The following is a 13,091-nucleotide window of genomic DNA, read 5'->3' on the forward strand; positions in this document are numbered from 1 at the left end:
AAAAAAAAAAAAAAAAAAAAAAAAAAAAAGAAAGAGAATTGAAAAGGAATTGTCCTTTTTTCCTTGCAGTTACAGAGGAAAGCCATGAAGAGCCAGCATTCCAGAATTTTATGCAAGAATCGATGGCACAATACTGGAAAAGAAACAACAAATAGGACACCCTAGAACACTTCACTTGTTGCTAGAAGTCCAGAATTTTGGACCTCTGTGTGAAAGAACTATCCTTACCTCTGACTGGGGGCTACCATAAGGGACAATTTTCTTCAGGGTAGCAGAGTTTCTCTTATTAGAGAAATCTTGTGACTCAGATGAAGTCAGGGCGAGAAGACCCTTGGACCTGGCAGGTTAATGCTGATTATTCCTTGGCCCTTCCCCTGTATTTATGCAAGGAAGGATATACTGAGCTCATATTCTTCCAGCCCTACAACTTCAGGTTTTATCATTTGAACTCAAGTACTTTGGCTGCTGAGGAATGGAATCAAAAGAACATAGTCTCTTGGTGACCACTTCAGATCTCTTTTAGGCTGGGTATATAGCCTCTACTCGCCCCTCCCCTCCCCCCCCAGCTTCATGCCCTTGACCCTGCACCATGAGTTGCCCTCCTATTAGTAGCCAGGGAAAAGGGAAACATGAGTTTGTCCAGAACAGCGCCAGAGTATTCTTGGCAATCCACCAACGTTGGTATGAAATATGCCTCACACTGTATAGCTCATTATAGGACGCCAGGTTTGTTGAAGAAAGTGGGCAAGACATGATTGATGAATCAGAATCCTATTTCAGTGGTGACTTGGATAAAGAGTGTTTAATTTTAACTTTGTTGTAAGACTACTTGTCATGATTTCAAATTAGAAAATTATGTAATTGTGAATAGATTCACTTCTGTTCAACAGAGGCTTAAGGCCATATGTCCAAAGTTGTCTCAATAAGGAGGTGATATTTTACTAAAGTTTCCCGTGTGCCCATACTGAGTAAATACAGAGCTAGGCCCAGATTGTATTGTACTCTGAACTTAATGCAAAGTCTCCTTGGTGATTTACACAAAGGCCATGGATTTAGGTTAGAGGCACATTTCATACATAACAGCCATTATAAAGGTTTGCCTTGCCTCCACATTTTACAGTATCTTAAAACAGTACATTTCTTTCAGGGAATTCTATCTCTGTGATTCAGTACTCCAACTTATTGGTTCTCACAGTATGGACTATGAGCATCAGCATCACCTGGGGAATTGTTCAGCTTGCCTCTTAAAACCTGTGAACTCAGAAACCTTGGTGGGGGGCGGGGGGCGGCTAGCAGTCTGTTCTAGTAAGGCTTCCATGTGATTCTGGTGCATAGTAGCCTATGACATAATTCAAGACCAGGTGACTCTCAGATACTAATCCTCACATCATTTGTCTTCTCAAATTACCCTAGTCTTGCCCATCTGGTGCCTGTTCTGCAATTTAACATTCTGCAGCAATAAAAGTGTTTTATTATGAAGTATTAATTTCAATGTTCCATACTTAGTGGGAACCAGTGGTCTCAAAATTTGAAACTATTCTTTAAGAGGAGAGCATTCGCAAAGCAAAACTCAAGCATACTTGGTTTTTCTCTTTCTTACAGAATAACTTGTCTTCCCTATGCTTTAAGCTACGAAAGGGTAAGGGCTAAGTCTTAATCATCTTTGTATCCCTTGCACAGGACTTAGCAAATAACTGGTATGCAATATTTGCTGAATGAAATACATTCTCAGATGGCTACTTTCATTAATAAAGGAAAATGAAGACTGCAACAGAGGCTAGGTGTAATGGCTCATACCTGTAATCCCAGCAGTTTGGGAGGCCAAGGCAGGCATATCACTTGAGGTCAGGAGTTCAACACCAGCCTGGCCAACATGATGAAACCCCATCTCTACTAAAAATACAAAAATTAGTTGGGTGTGGTGGCACATGCCTGTAGTCCTAGCTACTCAGGAGGCTGAGGCAGGAGAATCGCTCAAACCTGGGAGGTGGAGGTTGCAGTGAGCCAAGATCATACAATCTCACTACAACCTGGGTGACAGGGCAAGCCTCCATCTCAAAAAAAAAAAAAAAAACAGAAAGCATTTAGATAAATGTGCTAAGGAGTTACAGTTAGCAAAAGTATAAATTATATGCTAAACTATAACCATTTTATTTCTGTCATATTCATTCTCAATACCTGGGACATTTAAGGCATTCAGTAATGAACTTACTAAAGCTATGCTTTATTTTGGTCTATATTAAAGGATTGGTCTAAATTTTACAAGATGTATTCTGCATCAGAAAACCAAACTTGAGGCTGGGTGCAGCAGCTCACTCCTGTAATCCCAGCACTTTGGGAGGCTGAGGTGGGCGGATCACCAGGTCAGGAGATTGAGACCATCCTGGCCAGCATGGTGAAACCCTGTCTCTACTAAAAATACAAAAATTAGCTGGGCTTGGTGGTGTGTGCCTATAATCCCAGCTACTCGGGAGGCTGAGGCAGGAGGATCCCTTGAACCCAGGAGGTGGAGGTTGCAGTGAGCTGAGATTGCGCCACTGCATTCCAGCCTGGCAAGAGCGAGATTCCATCTCAAAAAAAAAAAAAAAGAAAAGAAAAAAAAAGAAAACCAAACTTGAGCAGTTTAAAATGGCATCCACCGCCAAGGCATGAAGCAACATATTTGCTAATAATTCATAGTCACTACAGTGCTACATCATTTACTTAATAAATACTGATTCAGTACTTTATACAGATAGTCTGATGGATGAGTAACAACAGTAATGTTCAGGACGTGATGTAAAGTTGAAAGGTACATATTGTTATGCTTTAAAGGCTGCCCTTACAGTAGCAGAAGCAAAGTATGCTTAATGGACTGCTATCCTCTGATGACCAAGCAAATGCAACAAATGAAACATGCACAAGGCTGTCCTTGGACAGTACTTGTTTGCTTTTTTCACAAAGGGGAAAAAGAAACAACTGAAAAGATGTGTAGTGAAAGTATGTGAGTCTGAGCAGAAATAACAAAGGCAAAAAGGATGAGGATAGATGGAGTAAGTCTGGAAAAGAAGAAAATATGTGGATGATAGGAGAGGGCTATCTGAATAAATAAGCAGAAAGGCTGTCACCATACACCTCTGATCTTATAAATAAGACACTTCCAAAGCAGCAAAACCAGTTTTTAAAAGCTGACTAATAGATAAGGTGTGTTGTGTTTAGCCATTTCTTGTTAGGTATTAGTAATGGATTCCCAATGACTTGAGCCAAAAATGAATCAAGTTAAATGAAAACTGACATCTGATATGAGCATATATTATGAGTCTATTCAAGCACAGTTTTGAAGTTAGCAAACATTTAAATCCTCACATCTCTACAATGTAGGTCAAAGAAGTATGATTCTTCTGTCATATGAGAGAAATGGCTATAGAGAGGTAACATGTCTAGTCATAGTTAAGACAACAGTAGGGGACAGTGCTTTGGTCTCCTGATTGCCATGCCAGCATCATAATTCATCTGTGAAGGGTGGCTTGGTTGTGGGAAACTATAAAAACTAGATGCAAAAGTAAAATGCAACCTTGTTTGGTGACGTCCAGTTCCTCTGGAATTAGGAAAAACCACTTATGTTTAAGAACAGGAGTCAAATCAATTTTTATGGAAACAGATACACAAAAACCTTTTCTGTTGGGTCTAGTAGGTCTAGACAAAAAATCTCCCTCTTTTCCTTTTATATTTTCCTCATCCTCTTCTTGTAGCGCTGGTTGAAAACTGGGGAAGACCCCATGAGGCTATCAGTGGAGTGGGAACCATAGCTGCTATCTGAGTCATCAGGGCTCTGAGGAATCCCAGCTTCACTCATGCCTGACATGGGCTCCTCGAAGACATCACTGCCCAGCACACCATGCCCAGAGACATTGCCTTCTTCACTCTCTTGAGGCTCCATTTTCACATGGGCCAGATTCCAAAGAGGAGAAGCATTTACCTCTGCACCTAGAAACAGGAAAAACAGACATATACCTCGTGGTAAGCCAAGTGTAGAACAAAGTAGAGTAAATATATCACTCAGGACTCACTAAGATTCTTTGAGCTCAGTTTTTACTCTGATTCTGTACTTGGTTGGAGAATATGGTTGTTATTCTCTGCTCCAAAAAGTTAACCATCACCAAAAAATTACCAACTCTGATTATCTTCTTTTCCATTTCTTTTACTTTTCTCGCTACCTCACCTACCTCCATTTTCTCTAAGCCAGGGAAATGAAACTAGGCAGGTAGAAAGATCCCCTGTTTCACAGCCCAAACAGGCACAACCACAGGCCTTGTTCAGTTGTTTAGCTTGTCTGTCCTTCCTTCCTTCTTTTATGTGGCCATCTTGTTTTCCTGCCTTTTGTTTGGGTCTCTGGTCATCTCTCTCACACATTATGAAAAGTTAATGGTCACAACATAATGCTAACAGCAGTTCTCTACCTAGTCTCCTTTGAAGAGACATGGTCCCTAAGTCCATAACAGTTTCTCTTTGGCCCTCCCACCTCTCTATGTATTCTAGCAATGCTGCTGTTATAGTTATTCTTCCATAGTGAAAGACTCTCTGCCAACACTTTTCAAAGTATGACCTAATTCCATTTAGACCACATTTGAGAATTTGCTACTTGAGTCATTTGTGCATTGATGAAATGACAATTTATATTTGTAAACAACTGAGTGTCCAGACTAATTTGCAACCTAACTGACAGGTAACCAGTCAGTTGTCCTGGTTCTGAAGGTTTCCACAGAGTCTGGAAAAGAAGACAGCTACCTCTAACTGGGAAGCCCTATATCAATGTCTTTCATCTTTAATTTGTTAGAGTACTGTAGCAAGGAAGCCCAACTCAGAACATCCTTGTGCAATTAATACTCCTCCATCTATCTGGCAGCTGTCTTATTCAATTAAGTATAAGCATCCAGAAGGACCAATACAGAATACTAAAAAAAATACTAAAGGAGGAAGGGGTTATCTTCCAAACCAGCTGGATCACCTGAATCTGCCCTGGTAATCAACGGGACAACACAATATTGCATCTACTACTTAACTAGGGATTATTTTAAAGAATGCCTGTAAAGCTGTGCTCATTCTCTCTTCACTAATTAGAGAAAAATGCTGGGATCCCCAGATAGGTGAAACGGTATTCGTTTTAGGACTTTTCATTCTGCCCACTGCTGCTTTTGTTCTTCTACCTCTTGAGCTTGATTCCAAAAAGCAAGAAGTACTGAAATTGGCAGATCTCCCAGAATCAAAGTGAGTATATTTATTTGTCTTACTTGAAGCCTGTGGTGAAGCTTCAACCTCCAGGTTGGATGGGAAGCGTTCACTCTGAGCCCCAAGCACTCCCATGGGCAGTGACTGGTCTCCAGAAGTAAGGTCAGCCTCCAGTTCCTCACTGACAGGAAAGGTGATGTCGCTCACAGGTTCCTCCTTGATCTTCACAGGTTTAGTGTCCTCTGTGGCCTTCTCAGGATTAACAATCCTTTCATATTCTTCAGAGAGTTGCTTACTAATCTGTTGGCAAGCAAGAGTCAATTTTCCAAGGAAATGTTAAAAGCAAGTTGTATAGTCAGCTTGTGACATTGGGAAAGCCAACAGAATATGAATAACAGAATTTTTAAACATTCACTGCCAATGGAAGGGATTTGTTTAAGGTATTGAGTTTGCATTTATGAGTGATAGAGATACGTAAAGAAAATTGGTTTGGCGACTAATGTCTCTGTCATTAATTAAAAGTTACATAAAGGTAAAAAAATGTGTTAAAGATAAAACAGAACTGTGACAAAAGATTACATTTTTGGCTATAAAAAACAGTAGTAGGCTGGCCATGGTCATTCACACCTGTCATCCTGGCACTTTGGGAGGCCAAGGTGAAAGGACCACTTGAGCCTAGGAGTCTGAGACCAGCTTGGGCAACATCTAGTAAGATCCCATCTCTACCAAAAAAATAAATAAATAAATAAATAGCTGGGCATGGTGGTTCACACCTGTGGTCTCAGCTACTCAGGAGGCTGAGGTGGAAGGATCACTTGTACCTAGCAGATAAAGACTGTAGTAAGCTGTGATTGTACCACTGCACTCCAGCCACTCCAGCCCAGGTGACCCTGTCTAAACGTCTCAAAACAAAAACAAAAATAAAAACAAAAACAGGTGAAAGAAATTTTAATATCATTTTATTTAACCCAATATGTCCCAGATGTCTAAAAAAAAAAAAAAAAGAAAGGTTGACATATGTATCCCAGGTGAATGAATAATCAATGGTGTGGGAAATCTGGATCACTTAGCAAAGACTTTTTTTTCTTGGGTGTCAATTCCTAATCATATTTTAGACTTGCAGAAATGGAAACAGTGAACAAATGACTTAGGAGCACAGGGTTGAAGTGATTAGATATTTCTGGTTCTAATCAAAATCATCACCTCCCGTAACCCATCCTCCAGGCATTATCATTTTACTCTGGTTTTTTCTTAGCACTTAACATTACCCCAAATTGCATTTTTGTGTGTGTATGTGCTTAGAGACAGGGTCTTGCTATGGTTGCCCAGGCTGGCCTTAAACTTCTGGCCTCAAACGATCTTCCCACCTCAGCCTCCCAAGCAGCTTATTAGATATACAATATATATATTATAATTCCAGTCAAACCATTATATTAGCTGCTTCAGAGGCTGAGACACCAGTAGGAGGTCTGTGTTCTCTTTTTTTTTTTTTTTTTTTTCTTTGTTTCGCTCTTTTTACCCAGGTTGGAATGCAATGGCACAATCATGGTTCATAGCAGCCTCAACTTTCTGGTCTCAAGTGATCTTCCCACTTCAGATTCCCAAGTAGCTGAGACCACAGCCATGAGCCACCATGTCCAGCTAATTTTTATTTTTTAATTTTCAGTACAGACGGGGTCTTACTATATTGTCTAGGCTGGTCTTGAACTCCTGGCCTCAAGCAATCCTCCCACCTCAGCTTCCCAAGTAGCTGGGATTACAGGCATGTGCCATCATGCCCAGCTCCTGAAATTGTTTTCATCATTATTTGTTTACTTGTATTTGTCTCCCCTCAACAAGAATGTAAGCTCAGGTAACTTATTAACTGCCAAACCCCACAATGCCCGACTCACAACAGGCACTCAATAAATACTTGTTGAATAAAATCAAACTAACTGCATTCTCTCAGATTCTATATATTTGTGTATAGTTTCTTCTAAAGGAAGTATCAGTGAATGTGGCTGTTCATTGACTAAAGGAGGCCCATGGTATTTGGGCAGGAACATCGCTAGGGCCATCATAAAAGTAGGTTAAGTTCACTCTGTTCCATGACTCTGTGCTCTGCACTCTAGACCAAGTGTTGTGGGATCCTGCTGAACACTGCTAGATCGTACAGACATCTATGCCCACTTTCCAACAGGGTCGCCTCACCTGGAGCATGTAACTGTGATAGTCCTTGATGCGGTGCTGCCAGAACTTCTGGAGGGAGAGCACACTGCCAATACCCACTTCATGGAATACCTGCTCCATCACATCAGGAAAAGGAGTCTGTCCCAACCGAGCCTCCCGGTCCACAGCAAAACGCAGCAACTTGGTAAACTTAAGGCAATACTCGTGTGCCACATCAGTTAGGGTCTCCAGGACACTTTCGTTAGCACATTCAAAGCCTGTGTGGGCCAGGATTGTGGCCACTGCCTGGTAGAGCAGCTGCCGACAGGAGTGCCAGCTGAGTTCAGTCACAGGTTCCCCTTTTCCACTGAAAGTGGAGATGTGGTAGTGTTATTAATGTTCTTGCAAAGGGGCGATGACATCTCCTGTCTCCCTAGGAGTTTTACAATTCCAGTCAAGCCACTGGCCTAGCTTTCCAGGGAAATTCTATCCAAGTTACATAGCTCAGTTTTATCCTGCTGCTATCAGAGCATGTCTTAGCAACCCACGGTCATATCTTTGAGCTCCTACAAAGATATAGTTTGAACAGGCAATACACAGTCCAAAAGGATATCTAGTGAAAAGAAAGTTTCCTTCTAGCAACTGTTCAGTTTTGATCACTTTTAGGATTAAGTTTAAGAGTATAGCCCAGCCACTGCTCAATGATGCTCTAATTATTTTACCACGACCTAGTTTTCATACATGCTGGGCAACATATTAATACAAACTTTTAGAAATTCACAGTTCCAGTGAAGAGATTCTTCACAGCTTGCCAGGAGTTTAAGATTCTTAGATTCTCATAAAATTACAAGGAATCGGCTGGGCGCGGTGGCTCAAGCCTGTAATCCCAGCACTGTGGGAGGCCGAGGCGGGTGGATCACTAGGTCAAGAGATTGAGACCATCCTGGTCAACATGGTGAAACCCCGTCTCTACTAAAAATACAAAAAATTAGCTGGGCATGGTGGCGTGTGCCTGTAATCCCAGCAACTCAGGAGGTTGGGGCAGGAGAATTGCCTGAACCCAGGAGGCGGAGGTTGCGGTGAGCCAAGATCGCGCCATTGCACTCCAGCCTGGGTAACAAGAGCAAAACTCCATCTCAAAAAAAAAAAAAAAAAATTACAAGGAATCATTTCAAAAGAGGGAAATATTTAAAAAAAAAGTAATTTAAAAATTTAAAAATATTTTTAAAAAAGTAATTTAAAACATATACAGCTTACAAAGTATTTTCATCCTATCCTGTGTTGTGCAATGGGTAGGGTCCGTATTATTATTATTTCTATTTGCCAGGAGAGGAAACTGAGGTTCAGAAGGGCTGACTTGCCAAAATTTGTTTACATGTCATTAATATATGGTAAAGCTTCTGAAACCAGAAACCGTATTCTTCATAACACACCATTTTCCCCCAATCACTACTGTAGAAATCTTAATATTTCTAAGAAAAACCTGGGCTATTTGATCTAAAAATAACTTAAGAAGCTTTTAATAATTTATCTGTCTCTTGAAATTATCTACTGGCCTCTGCCTACCCCTGACAAAGGCATTTATTTTACCAATAAAGATAAAATAGAGCACAGAAAGTCATTTTTCCTTGGTTCATACTTGCCATGTGTCATCATGTACTGTTCAAGAGTGCCTGAGGAGTTATCTACCCACTAAACTCTGACCTGTTCAATAGCAACTATTGCAGTTTACATAATAATTTGAGAATAGGACAACTAATTGCCAAGTAACTTTTCATTTACTATCCTCATCATTTCCATGGCCAGTGTCTCTGGGCCAAAGGCTAAAGGCCTCAGAAGTACCTAATAAACAGAGAGAACTAATCCAATATCACTTTCCAAGAATAATATCTGGACCTCTTTCAAAGGAAAATAATTTTTTGGTGCCTCCAAAGCTGATGCAAATTATTTTTGTTATACAGTTTCTTAAATATGCATAAAGTAAAACCAGGAACAAACTTTTGATGGTCCTAACTCTTACTAACAATATAAATTTGACACAAAACTAAAAATGAATAACACCATCAATTTAATATGATAATATTATATTGTTGAAATTAAATTGCCCTCAATATGTGAATATAGTATTGATTGCCACAGAGCAAGTTTTTTGAGTTGGGTGTGCATATAATTATGCCTCCCCTTTTCATTATTCCAGTGACTTCAGAACCTTTGATTACAATGCACCTTGATATCATCTGGCCTTCACCTGGCCCAAATGAAATGCAGCCCTTACGTTATTCAGTCTAGTTCTGTAATTTTCTCATTAGTTTGGGAACCTCTAAAATAATAATATCAGCAACAGGCAGATGTAGTAAATAACATACCAATATCACTTTTGTTGTATTCTTGCCAAACATATTTTATCTGAATCTAATCTTCAGGAAATAACCCAGTAATTGGGACATTCTACAAGTGACCTGAACTCATAAAAGACTATAAAGAGGCGTAACAACCAGATACAATGCATGAATCTTTGTTAGATCCTGGTTAGGGGGAAAATATATTTACAAAAGATATTTTGGGGACAACTGGAAGAATGTGAATATGAACTTATTGATATTATGTTCATTTACTTTGGTGTGTTAATAGTGTTATGATTATGCAGGAAAATTTCCTTATTCTTAGGATATGCATGCTCAGGAATTTAGGGTGAAATATGGTGATGTCTGCAACTTTAAAATGTTTTGGGAAAAAAAATGTGTACATATATAAGTATACACACTTACACATATGTGAGAAAGTAAATGTGGCAAAATATTAAACATTGGTGAATCATGGTGAAGGGTATTTGGATGTTTGTTGACTATTATTTACATATTTCTGTAGGTTTGGCAAATTTCAAAATGAAAAGAAAAAAGTAATTGTTTGGCGTTAAATACAAACTAGCACACTGAGATCTAGTAGTAGCTCCAGGTTATAAGGCAGTCATTCAGAGGATGTGGAGCAGAGCTTCTCAAACTTAAATGCACATACAAATCTCCTGAAGATCTTGTTAAAATGCAGATTCTGATTCAGCAGGACTGGGTGAGGCCTGAGATGCTGCATTTTTAACAAATCCCTAGGTGATGCTGCTGCTGCAGATCTTGGACCAGATATTGAATAGCAGGGATCTAGAACATTTTTATACTATTCTTTTTTGTTTTGTTTTGTTTGTTTTAAGACAGAGTTTCACTCTGTGACCCAGGCTGGAGTACAGTGGCGAGATCTGCAACTTCTGCCTCCCGGGTTCAAGTGATTCTTGTGCCTCAGCCCTGAGTAGCTAGGACTACAGGTGTACGCCACCACACCTAATTTTTGTATTTTTAGTAGAGATAGGGTTTTGCCATGTTGTCCAGGCTGATTTTGAACTCCTGGCCCTAAGTGATCCACCCACCTGGACCTCCCAAAGTGTTGGGATTACAGGCGTGAGCCACTGGACCCAACTTATTATTTCTTAATCTATGTTATCAAAATGACAACACACAATTTAAAGATTCTTGTATAGATGAGTGGATTCCTAAAAATACCAGAATAAGTCCATGAATCCCAATTTGAAGACACTGAGCTAAACACATAATATATTTTTTACATTAACTAGAAAGACTAGATCCTAAGGACTATGAGGCCATGGCCTTTTTTACATACCAGTGTATTACCCTGCTCCTAGAAAAGTGCTTGGCACATAGTAAGCACTGAAAAAAATTAAAAAATACAGACCCTGGATTCTGAAGACTGGCATTCAAAACTTAAAAATCCCACTAACTACCTGAGAAACCTTGGCCAAGTCAATTAGTCTTATCCTCAGTTTCCTTACATGGAAATAGAAATGCTATTACAGGTTTAACAGGGTTGTTGGGAAGATGACTTGAGAAAAGCAAGATACAGCAAAGCCTTGCCTTACCGATAAAAGTCACTCTCTGGGTCACTGTGCCGGATCTGGAATGGTGCATTGGGATTCTTACAATCTAAAGGCAGGAGGTCATCAGGGAGAGGAGGTGATCCAGGGCATGAGGGAAGAGGTTCACTCTCTTCAGTCTTTATACCTTCTGACTGCTGCTGATTCTGGGCCTGAGCTGTGGCAATAAGGTTGCGAAGACGTCGGTTGTGCTGGATCAACTGAATTGTATGGATGGTGAGACTACATGGCTCTGAGGGAATGTCCAGCATAGTGGGGGGCTTCGGCTTGTTGGCTGAGGGTTGGTGCAGGGGTGGGTCATGGACTTCCACCAGACGGAACTCCCGTGGGAGCAAATCGAAGGAACTTCTGTTGGTCTGGCTTGATGATATTGGTATCTCTCCCCAGTATCTCAACATTTCGGAATAAGAAGAGAAGAGATCTCAGGATAAATGTAGACAATAACCTAAAAGTAATGTGTTTAAATCTCTGGCAACTTTAGATTATAGGTTTCTGTAGTGAAAAATACGAGTTCTAGCCAGTTATGTAGTAAAAAGTAGGCTATTTGTGACCACTTAGAAAAATGTCAATGTCAGCAAAACTGTAGGACCAAAGAGGTTCTCCCTAAACAAATTAAAAGAAATGTAACTGTTAGATGCTGGTTATTGTCATACTATGATAATTCCTGCTAGACTGAACGACAGGGTAGAATTTGGGTCATTAGTGGACCAACAGCTACAACAGCATGTGGGCTCTAGTATCCCTATTTTCCATCTCACCACACTAACTCATTACCAGAAGTACCAACATGATCAATCCTGAACAATAAGCAAGGCCTGATATAAGTATCTTGACACATCTTTCCTGGATCAATAGGAGAAAAGTGAGTAGGGTTAAAGATAATAAGAAGTGATTCTTATTTTGTGTATCTCAGGCATGGTCCTGGTGGATAAATTTATGAACCACTAATCTAAATGGCATTATGTTTTCAACTTTTGACATTTAGAATGTGAGCAATTTCTGCTGCCTTCTAATTGGTATCCCTTCCTCCAATCTCTCTTTGTATGTAATCTATTCTCTACCCTGCTGCTACGCTCTTTAAAACTTAAATCTAATGGCTTCCCATTGCCTATTGGAAAAAGTCAAAATTCCTTGGCTTACCATTCAACAAAATTCACAATCTGGTTTCAACTCACCTTTGCAGATTCATTGCCCATATGTCTCTTCAAGTTCAACAAACATTTATCAAATGCCAGGCATTCTGTATGGGTCAAAGATTGATAATGTGAGATCCCTGCCCTGAGGTGAGGAAGAGAAACAGAAGCAGAATATTTCAATAAGAAAATATGTGGTAAGTACTGTTCTGGAGGTATATGGACCTGGGGTAGTGGAAGCACAAAGGAGGAGATTTCTGGATGAAATGACTATTTTTGTTCTAACAAAATTATACTACTCCCTTTCTTGAGAATGCTATGCATTTCCACAGTTGACACTTTCAGCTGTGAACTCTGCCAGAAATGCTCTGACAACCCTGCCCATCCCTGGCAGACTCATATTCATTTTTAAGTACAGCCTAAGTCCCCACCCTCCGTTACTTTCCCAGTGCATCTCCCTTTCTCTGTTCTCACGGCGCTTTGCTTGTCTATGTCACAGCATTTATCCTTGGATTTTAATTAGTACCTATCGCAATCGATTTTTTTCTCCTATGTATTTCTTACAGCCATGGTCTTCTTACAGGTCCAGGCACACAGAAACATTAGGCATTTGTTGAATGTTTACTATATACCGGACTTCACTTTTTTTTTTTTTTTTTTTAAGA

The 13,091-nt window shown here is 40.0% G+C and overlaps 2 protein-coding genes across 5 annotated transcripts in view; one reads left to right on the forward strand and one right to left on the reverse strand.

Moving 5' to 3' along the window:
• GPN1 (GPN-loop GTPase 1) overlaps positions 1 to 1,479 on the forward strand; it is a 23,163-nt gene extending 21,684 nt beyond the window's left edge. The window contains exon 14 of one of the 2 annotated variants that reach the window (XM_017545642.2): positions 70 to 816. In XM_017545642.2, the coding sequence (XP_017401131.1) occupies positions 70 to 155 (86 nt within the window). In that variant the 3' untranslated portion in view covers positions 156 to 816. Of the gene's footprint in view, positions 1 to 69 lie in introns of both variants that reach the window. The other variant, XM_017545643.2, reaches the window with a different exon arrangement.
• A 1,796-nt stretch (positions 1,480 to 3,275) lies between these two features.
• SUPT7L (SPT7 like, STAGA complex subunit gamma) overlaps positions 3,276 to 13,091 on the reverse strand; it is a 10,813-nt gene continuing 997 nt past the window's right edge. Inside the window, exons 2-6 of one of the 3 annotated variants that reach the window (XM_017545639.1) lie at positions 12,469 to 12,533; positions 11,279 to 11,683; positions 7,399 to 7,723; positions 5,271 to 5,508; positions 3,276 to 3,966 (exon numbers count right to left, since the gene is read on the reverse strand). In XM_017545639.1, coding sequence (XP_017401128.1) covers positions 3,704 to 3,966; positions 5,271 to 5,508; positions 7,399 to 7,723; positions 11,279 to 11,683; positions 12,469 to 12,482 — 1,245 coding nt within the window. In that variant the 5' untranslated portion in view covers positions 12,483 to 12,533 and the 3' untranslated portion in view covers positions 3,276 to 3,703. Of the gene's footprint in view, positions 3,967 to 5,270; positions 5,509 to 7,398; positions 7,724 to 11,278; positions 11,897 to 12,468; positions 12,572 to 13,091 lie in introns of those variants that run through there. The other 2 variants (XM_017545640.1, XM_037744637.1) reach the window with 2 other exon arrangements.

The sequence above is a fragment of the Cebus imitator genome, unplaced genomic scaffold, assembly GCF_001604975.1.
Source record: "Cebus imitator isolate Cc_AM_T3 unplaced genomic scaffold, Cebus_imitator-1.0 Scaffold180, whole genome shotgun sequence".
NCBI lineage: Eukaryota > Metazoa > Chordata > Mammalia > Primates > Cebidae > Cebus > Cebus imitator.